The 24583-nt window shown below is 33.4% G+C and overlaps 1 protein-coding gene and 1 long non-coding RNA gene across 2 annotated transcripts; one reads left to right on the forward strand and one right to left on the reverse strand.

Moving 5' to 3' along the window:
- Positions 1 to 1433: 1433 nt before the first annotated feature.
- Positions 1434 to 13166, reverse strand: LOC111507202 (uncharacterized). Its single transcript, XM_023162489.2, has 3 exons — positions 13037 to 13166; positions 5659 to 5776; positions 1434 to 1676 (listed from the first exon to the last, which is right to left on the reverse strand). Exons 1-3 carry the CDS (start codon positions 13138 to 13140, stop codon positions 1497 to 1499), a joined length of 402 nt encoding a protein of 133 aa, XP_023018257.2. The 5' UTR covers positions 13141 to 13166; the 3' UTR covers positions 1434 to 1496.
- Positions 13167 to 16477: 3311 nt separating this feature from the next.
- On the forward strand, positions 16478 to 17782 carry LOC141481901 (uncharacterized). The gene is made up of 2 exons (XR_012465230.1): positions 16478 to 16773; positions 16857 to 17782. It is a non-coding gene; the product is annotated as an uncharacterized lncRNA (long non-coding RNA).
- The last annotated feature ends 6801 nt before the right edge of the window (positions 17783 to 24583 follow it).

The raw sequence follows: 24583 nt of genomic DNA on the forward strand, positions 1-24583 counted from the left end.
ACAATAAGCCACCCCTTGAGGGTTTTTCATCATTTCCCAAACAGAGGCGACACACTATCTTCCGACAGTCCGAGTCTCTGCATATGATGATTCAAATGACAGTGACCTGTAAGAAGGCCTGTTAGACATCGTAGTTCATCTCTACTGTAGTCCAACAAGTGTTCTGTATCAAGATTCGAAGGGTGAATAAACGTCTTAGAGTGAGCCAATCCTGCAAGGTTCTGCCAGAAGTCCATAAACCTTCTTGCCATCCAGGTGTTCCATCTTTGTTTGGCAAAGCCTAAAGCGATGCCAATGACAGGTGGTGATCCGATGAAGCTGCTTACAGTACCCTCCTTCGCAAAGAGTCAGCAGCCTCATTGCTTTCCAGGCCAGTATGGCCATGAATCCAGACCAGAGACAATCTGTTAAGTCTTCTTATCGAGGCAATTTGCAATATCCTAGAATATTTTTATTGACTTGTGTTTGAGGTTGGATTCTTTCGATTTCTCCACATACAATTCAATAGCTACGTGCCTTTCTCAAGTATTTTAGAATAGCTGTTTTTTCTGCTCAAATACTTGAATGAAGCGAAGACCCACTATACCAATACGAGTACCACATATTGAAATTTTAGTACCAAAAATCTGACGAAAGCGTCACTCAATAAAAAAGTTGGATTGAAAACAAAATCGTTATTCTGCATTCCTTCAACTATGTCTCTGGAGTCAGAGACGAAGTGAAAACAGCACTTTTCAAAACTATAATCGAATTTTCTGGTTTCTTCATGTTTCATTTAAAATGTATTGCTTGTATGTATGAATCATAAACTAGATCATGCTGAAATTATTCGAGTAGATCACTTACAGATCGGTTTGGAGGTATTACCTCGTCACCGCAGGTTCTGCTGCTCATATTATTCGAGTAGATTATCTACAGACCGGTTTCGAAGTATTATCTCTCGTCAGCATGGTTTTGCTGCTGGATGAACACAAAACATCTGCAAGACTAACTTCTGTGAGTTATTCTGCATAAATATCTGTCGAATATAATTCAATATCCAGCATGATATTAGCCAGGAAAGTAGTTGTTATTTAGCAGGCATTTACCAGAAATCTACTGTGTACATAGCTGGGGGAGATGAATGTCTCCAAAATTCATTTCGGATTATTTATTTTCTTGTATTATTATAATATTTGCATCGCTGATAATAATATATTCTCTTCAAATCTAGTGTTTTTTTGATAGAACATACTTACCTACTATGGAGTGTGGTTAGTATGTTAGTGGTGTGTGGTTAGTGTATACTGATTTTTCGGGAAGGCATATGATCTTAGATCACTTTTTATGGATGCTCATAACAAAACTGATTCAAGAGGGAAAAATTGCAGTGTAGTAAAGATCACGACAGTAATTTTATTTCAGTTTGAAACTATTTTCAAAACAAATAAATATTTTATTATTATCAATTGTTCATTTATTCACGTCTGGCACCTCTAAGTCTAGTTTAGAAATATTCAGTTTTCAGTAGTTTTTGGACCGCTAGTAGTTGTTGCAGCATCTGTATAAACATCAACACGATATTTGAGTCCCCGTAGGAACTTAGAAGTGATCTTCAGTTCGACATACTTAGATCCCAGCCCTCCGCCAACTTGTGATACGGTCCCACTGCCTCCATCAGATGATAAATCAGTTACCTGAAAAAAGGGGTTTTCACTTTGTATACATAACAAAAATCGAGGTGAGGGGATTCTAATATTTTTCACTTGGTATACATAACAAAAATTGAAGTGGGGGGATTCTGATATAAGTCCAAAATCACTCTTTACATCTTCATAAGCATGGTTGTAGAAGTATATTTGTAATTGATGACATTATCTAGTTATGATTGATTTGAAGTTAATGAACATGGCTTTTTATTGATGATTCATAATTATTAAAAGAAGAAAGTAAAAACTAATCCATCCAAAATCAGAATCTGAAATTGTTTTTACGTTCTTTTGCTGAAGTAGAACTCATGAATCAACTATTTCATTTGATAAAATTTATACTGATAATCACACTGTCAGACAAACTTGAACCAAGTGATTGTTACCATCAGAAGGAGTTCACTTTTCAAGAAGATTAAGCACCTGATTTCATCGGTATGCCAAAAATATCCATCCTGATAGATAGATCGGTTGAAGAGGACCAGAAGAGTGGCCCGAATGGTCACTAGATTCATTAGATTTTGTGGGGTAATTATTAAACTGAAATGAATGGAATCTCTAGATAGTCGGATGGGTTGATACTTATATAAAAATATTTGTTTCGAAAGTAGTTTTCTTTCGTGAAATTCAATGTTCATATGAAAGTAGCTGTTTCGAGATGGCTTTTTCTTCCAGTCTGAAAATTACTACTTTGCATGATCTATACATCTTTTTATAGAATTACTGTTTTCGGAAAAATCAGTTCCTGCTAAAAATATACCCCATTCAAACAACATTCCTTTGGCTGGGATTTAATCAAATGAGCGAATGGATGTCATTACGATGCCATCGATGACATTAGTAGATCAAACTCATTTCTTGATATGAAGTCGTAATTTAATGAATGAATTATGTGTTTTTTCTCATAATGTTATCACTCCAGATTTGGTAGTGAAAAGCTGATAAAGCAAGTGTCTTACGTCGAAACATTGGATGTCTTCCAGTGAGGATGACATTGTTCCATTAAAGTGAAATTTTACTTCTTCAATTTACTATTTTGGGTAGGAATCCTGTGAATGTATTCTGATTCGATTTCATAACGAATGTTTGAAATACAAACTGAATAGAGAAAAGTGTTTTTGTATAATTCAGTATTCATATAAAGGTATTCGTTTCGAAAGTATTTTTCTTTCTTGTAATTCAATGTTTATATGAGAGTAGCTGCTTCGAAAATGCTCTTTCCAGTTTGTGTTTGAAAGTTATTTCTTTACATGATCTATACATCTTTATGAATAGTTACTTTTTTGAAATTTATTGCTTCCTTGCTTCCTGCCATTTTTTGTATCAAGATGTAGAAGTAGAAGGCCACAGAATTCCTTTCCAAAAAAATATATAAAATTATTATTCCATAAAAATCACAGTTCCGTAATGACGGTTCATTTCTTGGGACATATCGAGTCAAAAATAATTTACCGAGTACATACATGCAAAGATAGAAACGAACGGAAGTATATTAAGAGTGACTGGATGAGTATTTAGATAAGATACATAATTAACTCGCCAAGTGAATAAATTTAGTTTGAAAAACCAAAAAATAGGCTTTTAAAGAACATCAAACTAAAAAGTAAGTAAAAAATATTTTTTTCAAATAAGCATAGAACAATAACGATCGAAAAATACAAGTGTTATTGTACAAAAAGCGACGGGAGCTTGAAATACAAAAAATATGGCACAAAGGCCCACGCTTTTTTCACAATAATATCAGTATTTTTCATTCGTTATTGTTTTAGGCTTATTAAAAAAATATTTTCAACTTTTCAGTTCGATGTTCTTTAAAAGCGTGTTATTTAATTTTTTAAACTATATTCATTTTTCATTTTTCAGTTTCGTATACTGTAAGAGCGTGTTTTTAGTCTTTTTGAACTATATTTATTTTATCTAAACTTTGGGATCAATCAGCCGTATATTGTTTAGAAAAATGACCATTGATATTTTCCGATTCCGGAGAGGGAGCCTGAAAATTGGCTACCAAGCCCAAGGCAGCAGGCGCGCAAAGGACGGTTACAAATAAGGCAGCAGGCGTGCGTGTTGATAAAAAAAATTTCAATAAAGAAATACATGTAAAGTGAGTCCGAATTATACCAAGGAGGTTTCGTACAGCGCCATCTGCCCGCGAATAAATCAAGCAATAATGTCGATAATTCTGTTAAATACAGATCCAGAGCTTGAGAGTTACAAACAAACATACATACCCACATACATACAGGTGAAACTAATAAAAGCGTGTTAATAAAAATGCTCTTGATTTCATGATATGCAATTTCGTTTGTCGAGTTTGATGAAAATGATGTTATTCAAGATGAAGCACTGAATGAGAATGTAAAGAATGGTCTCGTATTTTGCATTATTGCAAATGGAACAGCATTCAGATTGTGAGTCAGCCGTGGAAAATCAGTTTGAACATAAATTCATTATAGACTTTGATTTACGTTGACTCTCTATAGTGATTCAAAAAGTATTCTAGTTGGGGTTTGAACTGAGAAGTGTCTGCCTGTTTTCATTTATTTAGATATTTGTCGCCTCCCTGTCGACGCTGCTGTTCCTCTTTGATCACTTGAGCAGATGTACAGTCAGAGTTTAGAACGACCTTTTGAAAAACATTTTGGTGTGTTTTTCGAACTTTCCAAATACATTCAATGAGTATTCATACAAATAGAGTATGATTCTGAGTGGGCGATGTCATCCAACGGCGCGTAATTTTCTGTCTCCATATATATTGGATAGATTAATTTGCATTCGGGGTCATAATGCTGTTGAGTTTCTTGCTACATATTTCTTCTTCTTTATCCTTTTCATAAGTTCATATCGCAAATTTTCTTATAAGGTAGGTTTTGGTGTTCTATTTCCTATATTGAAGATCTGTTACTTAATTCTTCATTTTCTGATACGGTTGAAGATCGGTTGGCTGCACAAACGCCATGTCAACAGCTGAAGCATTGTGAATAATCTAACCTACTTTCATCTGTCGATAAGATCGAATTCAACTACAATTTTCTATGATTTATATCAACGGTTCATCATATCGAAATATGTTTCAAAATGTCCCAGATGGCTTTGGAAAAGAACTTTTCAACTATATGGAAGCAGGAGGTTAGAAAAGTCAGTAGGAGAACTTTTTAATGTAATTTATTTTTCTTACAATAAATTGATGGATGTAGTCGTTACTACATGGTAGGAAATCATAATTAAGAAAATAGAATTGAAACTCTCTATGTTTCTTACCACTTTCATTTGTAACTAACGTTACTGCAGTTTCGTCCTATAAGGACAAACTTATACATTATACATAAAAATGTATAATTTTGAAAATGTCCTTATATAAGGAAACAACAGTGAGGTTAGTTACAAATTTTTATTACCATCTCCCCTCTTTTGGAAAGGCAAAACCTTGAAGCTGTGCTTTGAAAAAAATGTATTTATGTTGACTTTTCATTAACTTGTAGCATTATTCACTGTAATTTACTGCATCAAATTAAAAAAAAAGGTAGCTTCGAAAAGAGAAATCGATGTTATCCAATTAATAAGTGTGTTGTGTTCAAATCAATAGAACCTTTGAGATTTAGACTTTTCAATAAATTCTGAAGGTCTCACCTCAACTATTTCAGTTTCATAGATTTCTGCCTTTCATTTTTAGAAGAAGTGAAAACATGGTTCAAAAATTTTCCTATCGTATTGAAGTTCCAAATTATACCTATCAATCATCAATCATTCTTGAATTCATTTAAATTATACAAAAAATTATTCTTTGAGTTCTGAAAATTCCAGAGAAAGATGTACCATTTCCAGTAAACACGTGTTGAAATAGTGAGAAAAGATTATGGGATTTTATGAGGTCCATAAAAACCATCTAGAAATTCATTAGCAAATAGTTTAGAAATATGAACTTTTTTTGCAATAACATTTTTTATGAAAAATGAAGAAAAATACTCACTATTGTACAAGTGATTGGTTCATTTAATAATCCAGTTTCGGGAATGCGGATATCAAGAGTTACAAATCCAAAAATGGATGCAGGAACATCTTTGTCCACGTGCCCTACATTATTTACTCTGAAAAAGATAATAATTATATTGCAATAAGAACAAATGATATCAGTAATGATTCTGAAGACTGTATTGAACATATTATTCTGAAATTATTTTGTTCTAAATCATTATTGAAATTGTGGAGGATATGTGAAGTTGATTATGAATTTTGAATAAATTCGATTGTCAATTGACATCGTAATGAAAAATAATAAACTCTGTTTGTTTGAACATGAGATCAGTTCACTTCTAGTAAACTAGATATAGGAAATCTTTGCAAAGATCACTAACAGGTGGATTGGGAACATATTTTTCATAACTTCGGTTCGAAGATACGTTATTTCACAAACTGATAACCAGATGTGGAGTGAATAGACTTCAAACAGCTGAGGTGAAAAAATTCAACTATAATTAAAAAAAAATGTTTGTACCACTGTCAAAAAACTTGACGTTTCCGCATCTTTATTGATGCGTATATGTTTACTTGCTTTCACTGCCAGAATAATTCACATGAAATATTACTTTCTGAAGGATTTTTTTCCAACAGAGTCAATTATTAATTGATTGTTCATCATAAAACAATTTCATTTATTAGTATAATAATTGATAGTGAAGTTTGAGCAATTATTCACAACATAAATACCCGAAGACGTTCCATGTTGATATTTAATATTAGATATTTTTTGAAGAGTTGATTCCAAAATTTTATCAGAAATTTTAATTTATTTATGATGGAATTGGCCAATACTTGATGAAAATCCATAACTAACGTATTCAAAAACACGGGCGTGTCTTCAAAGTAAAAACACGACTGAAAAAGCCATTGTATGGCGAAACACGTGTTGCGTTTTTGTAAAATTGTTTAGTGAAAATCCCACAATGAAGTGTTTTTTGAATACGTTCAATTTGTTCAAAAGGAGATGGACAACTCAATATTTTGTAAGAAATCTGAATTTTATTATTCAAACTCAAAATTTGAAACAGTAAACGTTCGTGCGCAAAAGGTCTTCATATCAGGTATTTTAACAATCAATATAAGTTTAGCATATGCAATCGATAGTTATCAATATTACTAGAGTTCTTTCTCAGCACCAAGTCGTTATTTCAACACCTCGACACGTGTTTTTATCACCAAGGGGTCATCTTCAAGAGGAAGATTAAACTAATCAACACTCTTATGTGCCATTAAAAAAACATTCGTTTTACGCACTTATTATGAAAATAACTATTTTCTACCTCTTTATCGATATGTGAAGTTTTGGAAACTTTCGAAAAAACGTATTGAAAATTAGCAATATGAATATGATCACATTTCGGAATTTTTGGGTCTTGCTGTTGGAACATCAAAGCCCAAATCAAAAATCAAAGCCCAAACCAAAAAATCGTGAATACACCCCTTACCAACAAAAAATTTGAAAAAGTACGATCAACGCTCCATAGAGTATATAATTACTATGCGAAAATCATAAAGTGCGAGGTACATTCCCGGCTAATACAACGCTGGATATTGAATTATATCTGATTGCGTTGCTGACGACAGCACAGTTGTTTCGTCATTCATTTCGTCGTCATTTGGATTCCAGGACATCGTTGGCGGATGCACATCTTCACCGGTAGCAGGAGGTTGCATGTCTTAATGAGGATCTAGAAGTAATTTTGAATGGGATTGAAAATATCCAGGTTCAATTCAATGTTACAAAAACCTAGGCATCGGTTTTCTCCAAAACGATGAATGTCTCCGAACCGGATATAATAATATCAGGTCAGACAATTCCACTTTCTGCTTCGATGAGTTTGTTGGTGGCTAAAACGGACACCAATATGTCTTGGCACAATAATATCGCTGGAATTGCAAAAGCCGCTTCTCAGAAGCTTGAATCACTGTTCCGAACCAGAAAATTATACACACCTCATCAACTTTTGATGATTTCTAAAGCTCAGCTCAGACCTTCTTTGGAGTATTGTTCTTATGTATGGAGCTCCGCTCTAAGCATACCCTGAAGCTGCTGGGTTCCATCCAGAAAAGAGACACCCGTCTAGTTGGAGATGGGAACATCACTTGTGACCTTGATAATCTGGTTGGAGATTTGCCTCTATTCTATAGTTACTTTGACGGGAAGTATTCAATTGACTCGGCACGTTTGATTCCACCAAGAGCGGTACATATCAGAAATACGCAACAGACTATGGTTGCCCATCGTTTTGAGGTTCAACTCGGTACATCTCGAACTTCACTGTTAAAGAAATCTTCCATTTGAAGAACTTCGTTTATGTGGAATAAATTTCCTGGGAACGTTTTTCCAAATGGATTCAATATCCAGCGATTCAAATCCAATGTGAGGCACTACTTTTGCACAGGCACCGCTCTTAAATTTTTCTATAGTGCTTGTAGTTTGTTCTAAAAAAAGGCATTCATGCAAGATACGTAATAGATGTTAGTCTCTCAGATATTTATCGTTCATCTAGAAGCAGGACCATGCTGAAATTGTTCCAGTAGATCACCTACAGACCGATTTCGAGGCATTATTTTTCATCAGTTCAGGATTGATTCGATCCAAACGGCAAAGTGCCTGGGACTTGATTGATTTTAACGCGGCTCGACTGCATGTCATTCATTTTCCAAGTTGAAGACGATGAACTCAATAATTGAATCATCAAAAGGATCATTAGGAATATCTCGCCCATGGTTGTGACATACTCGTATTTGTGGAAATTTCAATATCAAAAATTCATCTTATTTACAGTCTCACTATTTTTCGGGTTTGAAGGGCGCCAATTTTTGGAACTTCCTCCTGAAGTTCCGCTGATGCAAATGGCTAGCTCTTTCTGAGGTAGAAACATCCCGAGTTATCTCCGATGACTTATACATCATGAGTTATCCCCAATGACCCATCGGAGAGTAGAAACCTCCTGAGAAGCTAGGCAATCGCGCCAGCGAAACGTCAGGAAAAATATCCAAAAATCGACGACACGAAAACCTCGGGCGCGAAAACCTTAACCATTTTGTCGCCTAAGTTAACCTACGAACGTAAACAAAATTAACCCGAGACAGTCAATTTTTTAAAATATTGTCACTGAAAACGAAACTAACTATTAATCTTTAATGGTGGGACGGTAGCCATGTGGGTTGACGTGGATGTTTGCTCCAGTCACTAAACCGACCGCTGTGCGAACCGGTAGTTCGCTGTGCGAACTCGTTAGTTCTTAGCACACACAAGTTTCGAATTTTGAGAGTTGTTGTTCGTAGGGAGGTGACAGCTGAATAATGGAAAAACAGATTTCAACAGAAACAGAATCCAGCCTGCAACCTAACCCAGTCTACAAAGTTGTAAGAACGGTGGAACTTTGCATAATGGCAGCAATAGAGTTTTCCTCTACCTGAGGGATGTACATTTCGAGTTCACGAACTAAATGTACGCACCAAGACACCAGCGGAAAACAAATAGTCCGGTCAATTTAGACCTGAAAACAGTAATGAAATAACAAAAATTGTGACAGAGCTAACTTTTGGTATAGACCTTTATTTCACCATGAAAAATGAAAATTTGAAAGTCCCAATCTGTCTCATGAGCGCTTCAAAAGTTATTCTGGGTCGGAGGTCAAAATTTCAGGTTTTTTGAGTTTTTCTCGAAAACCGTAAGTTTTATCAAAAAAGTACCTCTTACCAAAGTTGTAGATGTCAAAATTCTCTACAAAAATGGGACTTTTTTTTCTGTAAGTATCACCGTTCCTGAGATATCGCAATTGTAAAAGTCACGTTCTATGTAATATGCACACGTTTCCACACCACCTGTGAGGTAATGTTTATGGAGTGTAATTGTCGGTTTGATTTTTTTTTATACTTTAACCCGATTCATACTCGTCATAGTCAACTTCAACAATCATGTCTTCTGCGATTTCTTCTTCGTCTTCTTTCTCTTCCTCTTCTTGTACTCTCTGTTGTACTCAACTCAACATTCCAACAAAAGTGACCTTGGCAATTGGTACACGCAGGTGAACACTGTAAACCTACTTTTCTACAACCGCATTTGGCACTACAACCTTTCTTGCAATTGCAAAAAATTGTGTTAAGGAGTTTTTTAGGCGCAGGGGGGAGCAAAGTTTTAATTGGTTCCAGAGTATTATTTATTAATTTCCTACCCCAGTCTTCACGGTTAAGTTAATTTCCTTGTCATGTCTGAACTTGATAATATACCCGATACAAGTATCGAATAGCAGATGCCGATGTTGGAGGAAGACAAGATAGTTGTTTGTACTTGATCCTTGTTTCGGGTATTTTTGACAAAGGTTGAATATCTGTACTTATCAATGCAATCTACTTTTCTTGGAGCTCTTTTGCTCAAGTGTTCATTATTAGACCAGGCTTGACTTGAAATGTCTTGGTAATTGTCTACAAAACAAATAAATGTTAATTTACCTGGTTTCTCTGTAATAATACTACCAATTTTAACTTCAATCGTACTTTTAGAATTCGGTTATCTGAAGCTGAGTTTACAGCCTCACGTTGTGGACGCCCAATTTTACCGCCAGACTTGTAACAACTATCACGGTGAATTTCACTAGTTCGGACTTCCATTGTCTATTATATAAAATGATTTGAAATCCCTGAAACAAGTAAAAAAGAATAATTAAAAAAAAGAATAGTTGAAAATAACAATTATATTAAGCAACAATAAACCTGAAATGAAATGATAGTAAAATAACCAACAAGTAGAAATATAATAATTGAATAAATAAAAATTAAAGGAATGCAAAAAAAAAATAATAAAAATAAAAAAGTGTAGAGATTCCAAGTCACGTTAGTTCACGACGTTTCGATTGTTGGTATCTACAATCGTCTTCGGGTGATGACTGGACTGATTCCTCCGAGAGATGACTATTTTATAGGTCGTTGAAATACTTTCACTTTCTCTACTTTCCATTTTCCGCTTCACTGATTCCGTGAGAGATGACCGATTTGGCGGGAGTTGGTCATTTCTCGTTTGATGATGGGTTTCCATATGTTTCGTATATCTACGCTGGCCTGGCTGAATACGTTGTTGGACAACATGTATGCGGCTTCCTTAAATTTTCTCCTGAACCAATGTTCCTCTCTGTGCAAGATCTCAGCTTGGGACCACTCGATGTTGTGTTGATGGGTCCAAACATGGTCTGCTATTCCTGATTTGCTGGTTTCTCCTCGCTGTGTGTGCTTCTTGTGCTCGGCAATGCGAATATTCAATGGCCTCTTAGTTTCACCAATATAGGATTTTCCGATATAGGAGTGCGGAAAATCCTATATTGGTGAAACTAAGAGGCCATTGAATATTCGCATTGCCGAGCACAAGAAGCACACACAGCGAGGAGAAACCAGCAAATCAGGAATAGCAGACCATGTTTGGACCCATCAACACAACATCGAGTGGTCCCAAGCTGAGATCTTGCACAGAGAGGAACATTGGTTCAGGAGAAAATTTAAGGAAGCCGCATACATGTTGTCCAACAACGTATTCAGCCAGGCCAGCGTAGATATACGAAACATATGGAAACCCATCATCAAACGAGAAATGACCAACTCCCGCCAAATCGGTCATCTCTCACGGAATCAGTGAAGCGGAAAATGGAAAGTAGAGAAAGTGAAAGTATTTCAACGACCTATAAAATAGTCATCTCTCGGAGGAATCAGTCCAGTCATCACCCGAAGACGATTGTAGATACCAACAATCGAAACGTCGTGAACTAACGTGACTTGGAATCTCTACACTTTTTTATTTTTATTATTTTCTTTTTGCATTCCTTTAATTTTTATTTATTCAATTATTATATTTTTACTTGTAGGTTATTTTACTATCATTTCATTTCAGGTTTATTGTTGCTTAATATAATTGTTATTTTCAACTATTCTTTTTTTTAATTATTCTTTTTTACTTGTTTCAGGGATTTCAAATCATTTTATATAATAGACAATGGAAGTCCGAACTAGTGAAATTCATCACGAAACATTGTCAATCACCTTCAAACAAACTATCATGGTATTTAGCATCAGCAGCTACTAAATCATATTCAAAATTGATACGATCAACGACAGCTTTTGATAAGTCATCAGAATGATCTTTAGCTAATTTCAGAATAGAGTCTTTGAATTTGAGTGTAGAAACTTTGTAAATTTTTTCTCGAAGACTCTGCGCTTTCTTTTTCTCACCCTGTTCATCTGCTTCATCTCCACGCAATAAGCAGTTTTTTTTAAACTAAAGCTGGATTCACTTACTCGTGCTCTAGTACGAGGTGGACTTACTTTTGAAGTACTGGCCTATTCCTCTTCACGTTATCTTTTTGCTGCGACAATTGAAGTTTTCCGGTGTGTGATTTTCGGCAATCTACGTGGATTGTAACGGACTTTAGACCTCTTAAATATTCAGTAAACTCATCACTTCTCGCATCACTTGCATAGATTAAAGTTTGCATTCCACGATTAACCACAACAGTTTCACCTTCAGTCAAAAGCTTAGAGCAAATGAAGCAAAATTGCGAATTTTTTTTTTCAAATATTAATCACTAAAAACTCTTATAGTAGACGCTAGTAATGTATATTTATTCGAACAGAACGTTTATCACTAAAAGAAGCAGGCACATGAACGACTCCACATGGACAATATAATAGTACCTGAATGTGTATATACGTGGCTAATGTGTGCATATTACATAGAACGTGACTTTCACAATTGCGATATCTCAGGAACGGTGATACTTACAGAAAAAAATCATTGAGACCATTTTTGTAGAGACATTTGAGATCTACAACTTTGGTCTGAAGTATTTTTTTTATAAAACTTACGGTTTTCGAGAAAAACTCAAAAAACCTGAAATTTTGATTTTGACCTTGAATAACTTTTGAAGCGCTCATGGGACAGATTGAGACTTTCAAATTTTTATTTTTCATGGTAAAATAAAGGTATCCACCGAAATTTAGCTCTATCGCAATTTTCGTTAATTCAATATTGTATAATGACCGTACTAAAATCTTAGATTCACGAATATAAGCTCAGGGAGAGAACTATCGTTTTATTTCTGAAGTATCCAATCACGGCGAAATATTGAGAAATTGACTCAAAGCGATCCAAAGACTGAGAATTACTACCATCTACAATTTGTGGCTTTCATCTTCAATCTCTGGTTGAAAAATCTTTTTTGTGTTTTTTATCCAACCTGATAAACATTAAGATTGTTATTCAAATATCATGTAGATCCATGATTTAGTAATAATTTCAATAAAAATACAATTATTATCAAAACAATGAAACTTACGCCTTTTTATCATCTGGGCAGTCATAGTAGCCAGATCCAAGACCTGAACTTATGCCAACAGTAATGGCCAGTAATAAAGCTATAGACATATATTTTCGAAACATGTTTATATAAAAGAATCTTTCAGTACTGATTCAGGCAACAATTTTCCTATCTAATATATATATATGGCAATAGAAGAATAGTGTGATGTTATCTGATTCAAGCAAATATTGTGAAATAATTCAGATACGTGAAAGAGTGTTCTTTGTAAGCATTTTTATCGCTACCGTATAGTTTTGGAAACAACATTCTAGGAAGAATGCAAGTTGGATGAATTGGTCAATCTGTTTTTATCAAATGTAATAATCATTTTTGACAATTGGAAACAACTTTAGCTATCTACTTTTCAATCATTACGAAATAGTGGTAAATTTTGGAAAAAAAAGGAAGTAATCATCTGGAAGTAATGAAAACTGTTCCTGTATTGCTTGTGTTTTGTCTTTAAAAAAAGATATCATCCATATGCATTGAATAAATTCATATTATTATTATTATTATATTATATGCACGATAATGATGTCATATGAGCATATTAACTTCATTCATTTCAGATAAATTTTTATTTTGAATTAATTTTAGTTTGCGGTAATTAGGGACACCACCTTTATTTTAACTAAGTGGGATATAATTCTTCTTGAATATTCTCAAACAGATATTTGATATTTCTATGGGTTTCACAATATGTATCACCTATTTCATCTAATTACGACAAGTGTGATCTTTCTAAATCGTCGTGATAACATCAACGACGAACGGATGTATACCAAGGATGTTGAAATTACCTACCTAAAACCAAGTATTCGATCGGACGTTACAAATCGGTCCAGAAAATTAACTTTTTCATAATTTTTACCATTTATTTAGCAATACTTGACATACTTGCCGGTAGTTAGACAGTAGTATTTCGACTCCTTTTTTGTATACTTGCTGACTTTATCCGAAGAAAATTCTGATGGAAAATGACCTTTTCCGCAGTATTCATTCAATAGATCAGCTAGAGATTAATATGATCCGGTGATAATGTTAGGTGATTAGCAATTATACCACCATACCTGGTGATTTGCGTTATTTCAGTTTTTTTTCGCAACTATGATTTTCAGAGTTTTTGTGAATTTTTAAATGCGTTTTCAATCCTTATATGAAATATTTGCCAACCATATCATGAAGATGGTGAATAATTGTAACGGAAAGTTTCATTTGATTTATTTCAATAATTTCATCCTTCCTATTTTTATTATGTCGATACTTTCGATAACACATTGAAACTTATCCTTCGCATACATTAAACTCCATCATTTTAATTTACACAGGGTAAACTAAACTTCCATTATATCTGAAACATCACAAAATTCACTGAAAATTATTGTTATAATATATGAAAGAGAAATACCTCACTGAAATGTTCATTCGTACTTCTATTACAGTGAAATTTATAAAACTGATATTTTGAGTTTTCATCCACTTCAATGAAAAATTTCAAAATTTTATCACTTTCGGAAAAATTATTGTGGAAACTCCACTTTTGAAATGAGATTATAGTTCAATAAATCATAAATGTTTTTTCTTATGAACAGCATTCATTGTGAATGGATGTCAGAAAAATAATTGGTCAAGAGCTAAGTAGAAACTTGGATTTAAGTTTAATAATTCAGAAATGAATGAATGTCAGTTAAATAGATTGTAAATAGATTGAGAAAATAAGCTTCCTAACGTATTTTTGGAAATTGAAACTTTTCTCTCCAATTTGATGGGTTTATTACTGCACCAAATTTTTCTGAATATTCACAATTCATTTGAGAAAATGAATAACATTTTCTAATTATTCATTTGCTTTGATTGAGAATTTCATACGAAAATGTACGTGAAATATTTTCATAACTATAGGGTAAAACCGGGATAGATGCCTCATATCCTAAAAAGCTAACTTCTCGAACTCGCAACTAAGACTTAATTCTTTAAGTCATCCCGTACCTCAGTTAACCATGTGCGATGTAAAAGCGTTTGGCTCGTGCGTGTATTTATCTTCGCGACGACATTCAGAAACTTGTAAAAGATTCACAGGTTAGTATTTTGCATTTTATAACTTTATGATTAGTAATAAATTCCGTTATATTTTTAATTACGTCAATATACTGGTTCATTTAGTCTACATCTAGGTGCAAATATATTTTATTTTTTCTTATTTATTTAAAAAAATACTTGGGAATATATCCCTATCATAAAGGATAGTTGCCCTGATTTTTCGAGGTATAGCTGCCCTTAGGGGCATCTATCCCTCCATACACTGTCATTCATGATTAGAGTCAGCTTTCGATGAAATGGACGAGAAAGCCATGGGGATAAACGATTTGAGATTCCATCGAGGACATTGCGAAGACGATATGCTGCTAGAAGTACAATAAAGTTGACCCTGGGTATGTATCACAGATCATGTACTACAGGACATTACAAACTTTCAATTAACAAATTGTTGAATATTACTGGAGTTTTATCCCAACACCAAACTGTTATTTTGAACACCTCGACACGTGTTTTGATCACCAATTGATCATCTGAAGATGATCACTTAGTGATCTATAAACCAAACTGTAGTTTATTCTTCCTCTTGAAGATCTAAAGACTAAACTGTAGTTTAGTGTTCCTCTTGAAGATCTAAAGACTGAAATATAGTTTAATCTTCTTCTTGAAGATGATCACTTGGTGATCGAAACACGTATGGAGGTGTTAACAATAACGATTTGGTGTTGTATAAAACTCCAGTAATATTCATAACTACACCAAAGGTTCCAAACAGTGTATCACAAGTAACTAATTGCTGTCTCTAGTTGCCAATAGATCCATTACCGTAAGCATTTTTGTTAGGAAAATATCCTATTTTGGATTTTGACAACGAGAAAAGGCTAGTAAAGCACATACTCAAGCTTGGTGATGCAGGATTTTCCCCAAATAGACAAGCCATATGCATGTTAGCTTATCAATTTGTTGAAAAGGTGGAACACAATTTCGACCACGAAAATGAAATGGCTGGAGGTGCATGGTTCAGAAGTTTTATTGAACGAAATCCGGAGCTGTCTATCAAACGAGCTGAAGGTTTATCCGTGACTAGAGCTAAAGGTTTTAGTAGAGAAGAAGTCAATAACTTCTATGATCTTTTGATCAAAGTGTTACGGTTTCAAAATCACTAACTCAATTTTTAGTAAACCCCCAGTAGATTTCATAATGGAGATAAGGAAAATCTATACAATTCCACATAGTTCATAGTTCACTTAGGATATAACAAAAATAATTTATTACGATTTATTGTGACCCTGTATATGTCAGGAATATGAAACGAGTCTTCGTATCTTTGCTGGAATCGGCAGATTCACAAAGTTTATTTATAAGATATCGTTTTTTTTACTTAATGATTCATCTGTCTTTTAGGACAGTTCATGTCATTTCGACGTTTCGAAACTTCAGAAAAAAACGTATGTTCCTTTTTTTTTGGTTTTGGACCAGACACGGGAAGAACATCGCAATTTTGCGGATTTTAAAGAAGGTTTCAGAGTATCCCTGAATCAAAAATTGTTTTATCTCAAAGGAGATAATAATTATCTACTGTCGTAGGATTTATGTAGGAATTACTCGAAACTTTCAAATTGAAGTTTACCTTGTCGAAGAACTAGGACATCTCAAAAGGCCACACTCCATCTCAGGTATGAACAAACATTTTGTGTTTCATTGATACGACCTTCTTGCTTGCAAGACATTATGTTCGCAGACATGTATGAATTTTTAGGCCTTCATTTTTCATTTGCCTTTTCGTTGCTAACTGATAACGCCCTCAAAATCTCCCCAACTTTGAGAATAGCGGTTGACGAATCTCCACTTCTTGAACACCACTGTTAGTAGCGACATAAGAGCGGATGATCGTAAGCCTCATGTCTCAAAGAAGGTAATATTGTTCCTTTTTATCGTTCATTGGATCTGAATGGGACGCATTGGCATCACAGGAGTAACTGTCATAACTGTCAGCGTTTCTGCGTAACCCACTTCATCTAGCTGAAAAGTATCTACTTTTACTTAGTATCAATTATATTAGTTTAGTCTATTGTACTGAAATTTCAAAACTGTTTCTAACCTACCTTTGAACAATTGTAAACCGATAGTATGCATACAAGACGGTAGATGATTCATCAGTTGAATTATACAACGAGGAAATCTTTCTGACAAAATCCTTCATTTCAATATCATTTATTTTTCCTTGTGAATGAATCCAATTTTGTAGATTGGTCACGGAATTTAGAACTGACAATCTTCGTTACAATTTTTCTTTACCTTCTATTATTGTTAAAATAATAACTGTCTTTATTTATATTTGACCGACGCTCTCTTTCCCATAACTTTCATCAATAAAATATTCGCAAATTAATTTACTCCTTTCTTCTTTATTTATATCCACTCCCGTGTCCACTGTTGAAAAGGTGGTAGGGCATTTGAGGAGGTAATAAAAGTTCTGACCCAAAATGAGCTGTTGAACAAACCAGAAAGGATCTACAATATGGATGAATCCGGAATTCAATTGAATAATGAACCCGGAAAATTCGTAGCGAAAAAAGGAGCAAACGCTTTAAAAATTTGAATATGATCATTAATGTGATATTATAATTATTTTCCAATGGAAACAATTGAAATATTATAAAAAATACAAAATGTTTTTTATAATTGTGACTCATATTTTTGAAGACAATTGTTGTTTCAGGAGTGAAATGACCTAACATTTGGTTTGGGTTTTTGTTTACCTACACGGTATAAATGACATCTATTCTGCACTGCAGGCATCTATCCTTCTGACTATTTTCATGGTGGGGCAACTATCCATACAGGTAGGCATCATTCTCAAAAAATGTTCCAGGAAAAGAAAATTTTTGCAAAATCTGTATTTGATAGGTTGAACAATAATAATAATAAATCAACATAAAGGATTGCTACCTACATTATTGAAATTATTCGTATAAAATTAATATTTTTCAAATTAGGTGGTTATTTCATCTATCCCGGTTTTACCCTATTCATGTCTACATATATGTTATGTCCAAACATTCCAATGAGGCATTATTCAAATCCTGTAACGCGAACTCTCAGCTTCTAATAATTTTATTTTCAGTTGATGCTTAATTTCAATTTCAAAGAATCGATTACTTTGACCAATTTGCTGTACGCTGGAGATTTCTGAACAAAATGGGAAACAGTTAATTTTTCGAATTATTACTTTTGGGAATATTTAAAATGATTGTAACCAAATAATATGAATGACTGAGAAACAAGTTCACTTCGACACTATGAATGAACTTGACTCATATCATATATCATAGCACAATACGTGAATATTTCCTTCTTGAAGTAGGAGTTATGAAGGTGTCCGTTGCAAAACTGTTGTATCAGGTTTGATTTATCGTTCTGTGACTCAATAAAATATCGTGTTAAACATAATTAGTTTCTGAAAAAAATCTCCCAATTTCAATATGATGATCATAATAGTTTCAATAGTTATTTATTATACAAGGGAAAAAAGTATTAGATTTTAGCTCGAGGTTGTGTTGTCTCCCGACGCGCGGCGGAGGGAGACAAAAAACCGAGAGCTAAAATCTAATATTTCTCCCTTGTATAATACACAATTTTTTTCTGTGACGGGAAAAACGACGATTTAATATTGAAAAATTAAATTTTCACCTTTACTTATTTATATATATATATGTATATATAGATATATATATATATACAGAGTGACCCATTTGAAAGCGGGCCACCTCTCTAAAACTGTTATTTATTATCCGATTCAGAAGTTTTTTTTTTCAATAGATAGAGCGTCAATAGTTCTATTAGAGTGCTGTGAAGTCGAAATATAAATAAAATTTTCAAGGCCTACTTCGAATTTTTTTCAAGGTCAAAAATCCAAAAAACATACTAGCGATTTTTTTATATGAAATTTGACGACGCCACTGGATTTGTGATGCTTTCAAATGGTTGTGACTGAAATTTCAAGATGAAATATGTTTTTTTAACAGAAATATAGCATAAGTAAAATTTTTATCACTTTATCTAAATATTTCGAATTGTCGTCATATTAAATCACAATATTATTAATAATATCGTTTAAAATGCTCTTTCACGTCGTTAGCAGTCGAGCTTGTAAACAGCAGTTATTCAAAATGGTGTCAAATTATGTTTCTTTCAAACAGAACTCCATAAAGTATAGAAGATAGTTATGTCCATCAAAACACTGCAGTTTTTTTGTCATCAGAGAAATGAAATATACATCTTTACATCAAATAGTAATCAATATTCAATAATCAATAATAACCAATACTGATGAAATAAATGAACTACAACAAAAAAATGGATTGAGATGAGAGTGCCCAGACATTAATTTCCGTACTTTGTAACTAATTTCCGATTTAATTCGATACGTTTATTCTACCATTTTCTAATGCTAACTAATCATAAGATTCGATCAAAATTCGATCATTGGTTTGGGGTAACATTTATGCAAGCCTGGTCTTATTCTTTCACGCAGTTCCTCTTTGGTGGTTGTCAGTTATTCCGAATATCTACATATCTTGGTTTCATTCAAACATGTTTGGGATGCCACATTTCGAAAATATTATTTTTATTAGAAGGCTTTGAAAGTTAAGTTGCCGTGGAGATGACAAGTCATTAAAATAAAAGACGAAAAGACACAAATTTGTCAGTATTAATAGTGAAGTTTATAACTCTTCAAGTACCTACACTAATAAAGAAGTATGGCAGATAATTTGACTTTGCAGGAGAAAATTGAAATAGTAAAACTTCGTGGTAACAACGACAGATCCGAAAGGGAAGTATGTAGAATTTTCAATAACATGCATCCGGAGCGTCGAAATATTAGCAGAGCTACAGTTGGAAGAGTAAACAAAATTTTCAATCAGTATGGAGCTGTTAGTAAACATATCCTGAAGAATATTAATACTGTACAAAGGCAGAGACGAAATAATTCTGAACGAATTCGAAATTATTTTAATAATAATCCGAAAACAAGTGTGAGAATTGCAAGTTTGGACATCAACTTACCGCGTGAAACAATAAGGAGAAATCTTAGGAAATATAATAATATGAAGCCCTTTAAACCAAAGTTTCTTCACACCTTAGAAGAAGGCGATAATGAAAAGAGGATGGAGTATAGTTTATGGGCTCAAGGAGAATATCTAAATAACAGGAATTTTCTGAAAAAAATTTTGTTCAGTGACGAGGCAACATTCACAACCAATGGAACAGTTAATTCTCAAAATTCAAGGTACTGGACGGAAGAAAATCCACATTGGATAATAAATTGCAGAAGACAGTACTCCCAAAAAATAAATGTTTGGTGCGGAATATTACATACCAGAATAATTGGCCCCTTTTTTTTTGAAAACAATTTGAATGGTCAAATTTTTTTGAATTTTTTGAAAAACGAGTTTTCCAACGCTATGGATGAACTTCCACTAGCAGAAGAGGCCCATATTCTATTTCAATTAGATGGCTGTTCCATCCACAATAGCAGGATTGTTAGAGATTGGCTGGAAGAAAATTTTCCTAATCGGTGGATAGGGCGAAATAGTTCACTGATTGAGTTTCCCCCCAGATCCCCGGACTTGACTCCACTTGATTTTTTTTTATGGGGCACCGTTAAGGAAAAAGTATACAAAACTCGCCCAACGAGCAAAGAGGAACTGCGTGAAAGAATAAGACAGGCTTGCAGAGATATCACCCCAAATCAATTATTGAATGTTTTGGTTAACATTAGAAAACGATATGATAAATGTATCGAATTGAATGGAGATTTGGTGGAACAGTCCAAAATTTAATGTGTGGGCATTGTCATGTTAATACATTCTTTTGTAGTGGTTCATTTATGGTTTTAATATTGATAATTATATTATGATATAAAGATGTGTATTTCTATTCTTTGACAACAAACTGCAGTGTGCTAATAAAGATAACTATATCGCACATAAAGTTGTTATGTTCTGAAGAAGTATTTCAAACCATATTATTTACAAAATTGTTATTTAATATACAACTATTTGAATTATTTTGACAGTGATTGGTATATTTTACTTATGCCATATTTCTGTTAAAAAACATTATTTTATCTTAAAATTTCAGTCACAACCATTTGAAAGCATCACAAATCCAGTGGCGTCGTCAAATTTCATATAAAAAAATCGCTAGTATGTTTTTTGGATTTTTGACCTTGAAAAAAATTCGAAGTAGGCCTTGAAAATTTTATTTATATTTCGACTTCACAGCACTCTAATAGAACTATTGACGCTCTATCTATTGAAAAAAAAACTTCTGAATCGGATAATAAATAACAGTTTTAGAGAGGTGGCCCGCTTTCAAATGGGTCACTCTGTATATATATATATATATATATATATATATATATAATATATATATATATATATATATATATATATATAAATATATTTCGTTCATGGAATATATATAAAACTACATTTCGAAATAGTCAATATGTTTCATTATTCAACCTAGTGTATGCATGTTTTCTTAGAGACAAAAACGAAGAGAAAAAGCATCAGGAAAATCTCCTTCCACGAATATTGAAATATTGTTTCAATAACAGGAGTAAAAATTATTGCTTCAATTTAAAGAGAATTTTAAAAATGATGTTGCTTAAAATAATATTTTGTACTCATCACTTTCTAGGAAAATTTTCGCGCCTCATAAAGAAGAATTCAAACTGTTATTTCAATAAGTTACTTTTATTGAAATTGGATTATGAATATAGTATTTACTAATACTCAAGGATTGTCTGAACCTTATGAAATTGAATTACAATCCATTCATTTACAATCTGAACAATCATATCTGATAATCTAAAAACCATTGTTTTCATTATTAGGTCATTTTGAATCTATACATTATGATCAAGGTATAAATCTTTATATGAACGAACTTTTCTTAAGTGAATTCAAAACCGACGCCTTTTATAGTTCTCAATTTTTACTTTAATGGAAACACCTCATATTTTTGAGAGATATCCTCACAGTCATTATTCTCATAAATGGAAGAACATCAACGTCAACAACTCTATATTGCTACGCACTTGAATGGTACAATATTGCTAAGGGTACCTATTTTATGTGATTGTATCGTCACCAAAAAATATTTAGGTAGGAAAGTGTCCTATTTTTAAAAACCTGGCACGTTTTCATTACTAATAGATGCAATGAATGGAAATTCACTGGTAGTGTCCACTAAACACTCCAAAAGCCAAAATGAGGATGAAACGAAAGACATACTTTAATTTTTCTTGACTATTAGAAATGAAAATAACTTTTTTTAATTTCATTCTGCATATCATTTTCGTAGAATGAGGTTATATAAGGGTGAAGGAGTGTATCAAAAGTACTTGTATAACGTCCACACAAGGATCGATAGCGATCGGAAAAGATTTCACTCTCCTACCCTGCCTTATATCAGCGAAAGTCGTATTCAAGACGAATTGCTTTAATTTTTTTCGAATCTGACACCACTGATCGAGACTTTCTTTAGGGGGCTCATCAAGAACTAGACCAGAAATGTTTACGTTTCACCATCTTTACCAGGTCCTTGGTGAGAATAATGATGGTCTAGTTTTAGACGACCAAACATATAAGCGATCTATGTATTTTGTGATACATCGTATTGAAGAGTTGGTTTTTCGAAACCAAAACGTCTGTGCTCATCTATACCTCATTGATTGAGTGACAAAAACTAGATCATAGAAACGAGAGAAAGTTCAGCAACTCTCTTGTTCAGAAACCACGGATGTAATTTTCCACTACTGCAGTTCTAGGGAAAATCTGTAATCTTCCATCATATGAGTATGAAAAATAAAATGAGCAATAATCACTTATATAGTTAATTTTTTGGGAAATGCACCACCTACTATTCCCAAACCAGAATCCGTCACGAATTACATACGGCATTTGTTTATGGGGCGGTTTTTCATCAGCGATAAGTGTTTTTGGCGCACAAAAAAAAGATTCTTCAAATCTTGGTCGAAGTTGATCCACAAGCATCATACAGAGACCTATTCAAACAATACAAAATGATTACTCCTATGGATATATTCATATTTGAAATGAGTATTTATATTCATAATAGTTTATTGAAGTTTGGACGACATAGCTCCTATCATAGTACTGGCACGAGAAATCATAATACCGTTGAATTATAACGTTAAATCATATAATTACAACCTAACTGCTAGTTCTCCTTGTTATTTGGGATTGAAAATGTGCAGCAAGTTACCTCTTTCTCTTAGAGAGATTAATGGAATTTACGTATGCACATGCCATTTGAAAAAGTTTTTTACTGAATCATAGTTTCTATACTGTGCAATTTTTTTAATGTGACTATATGATTTCTTTTCTGTATTCACATACCTCATTATACCAATACAAGTTTATGTCTTATGGAAAGTAGGGAAATGTTATTATTTTTATTAAACAAGTGTCGCGATTTTGTAACTTTTAAGTGCAAATATCACATCACATTATTTTTCTGAATACGTCATTCTGATTTTCATCAAGTATCGATTAGGTCTATCATACATATGGTATGCAGATTCCGCTTATACTTTTTGAAAATTCCTTCCTGGTTGCACCATCTAACCTCTAGAGTTTATTCACAGAAAAAACAGTTGGGATCATCAGTCGAAATCCATCTTCTTGCTAACTATTGCTTAGCCCAAGCTAACACACATGCAAAAAGCAACAAGCGATAGTTCAAGCAGAAAGACAATGAACAAAGATTTGTGATTCAGTCGGGGTTGGATAGTAACACACATTGTTTTTTTTTTTGTATTCAACGAACAAATTATAGCTCAACTGAGCCGGTCTTTCTCACTCTCTCTCTCTCTCTTTGCTCACAAACATTTTTGTTGTCTCTAGGAACACTACAAAAATGTGAATTTTTCGATATAGAATAAATGTATCGCAGATAGCTAACAAAACAGCTGATTGAGCTATTGCCGAAGAACTGCACAAAAATCTCTGAAAATAGTAAGGAAAATATTTTCGGAGCGAGTTTGATGCTACCATGGTTGTCAATCCAAAACTAAAGTAGATTCGGATATTTCAATGTCTATTTTACATAGGAATTGAGTTCTTCGAAGAAGTAGAGTCTTCATTACTGTTTTTTTGGGTATACAACCTATCACAATCTGAAAAATAAACAAAGGTAAATCGACAGAGAATATGCTGACGTGTATAAAGGTTGAAACTGAAAAATTCACTTCAAAAAGTTATTTCATATAAACTACTAGAGAGTATTATCAGTCAGTAACTTGAAAACTTTCGGCTCAATAAGCTTCAATTTTTTGAGATACGTCGAAATAATTGAATGTCCAGATGTCAAAAGAGTTCACAATTTGAGGCTAAAGTTTGAAAGTGAATTTTATCTTTTTATATCACGCAGTAACTTTCCGGGGTGAAC

This window comes from Leptinotarsa decemlineata, unplaced genomic scaffold (assembly GCF_025532065.1).
Source record: "Leptinotarsa decemlineata unplaced genomic scaffold, Ldec_3_MD MMD2_tig00000505_RagTag_RagTag, whole genome shotgun sequence".
NCBI classification, from domain to species: domain Eukaryota; kingdom Metazoa; phylum Arthropoda; class Insecta; order Coleoptera; family Chrysomelidae; genus Leptinotarsa; species Leptinotarsa decemlineata.

Coding starts and splice junctions, on each gene's coding strand:
- LOC111507202 (XM_023162489.2), bottom strand. CDS start 13,140: ATGTTTCGAAAATATATGTCTATAGCTTTATTACTGGCCATTACTGTT. Junction 5,777..13,036: donor TGCCCAGATGATAAAAAGGC/GTAAGTTTCATT, acceptor TATCTTTTTCAG/AGTAAATAATGTAGGGCACG. Junction 1,677..5,658: donor AACCAATCACTTGTACAATA/GTGAGTATTTTT, acceptor CCCTTTTTTCAG/GTAACTGATTTATCATCTGA.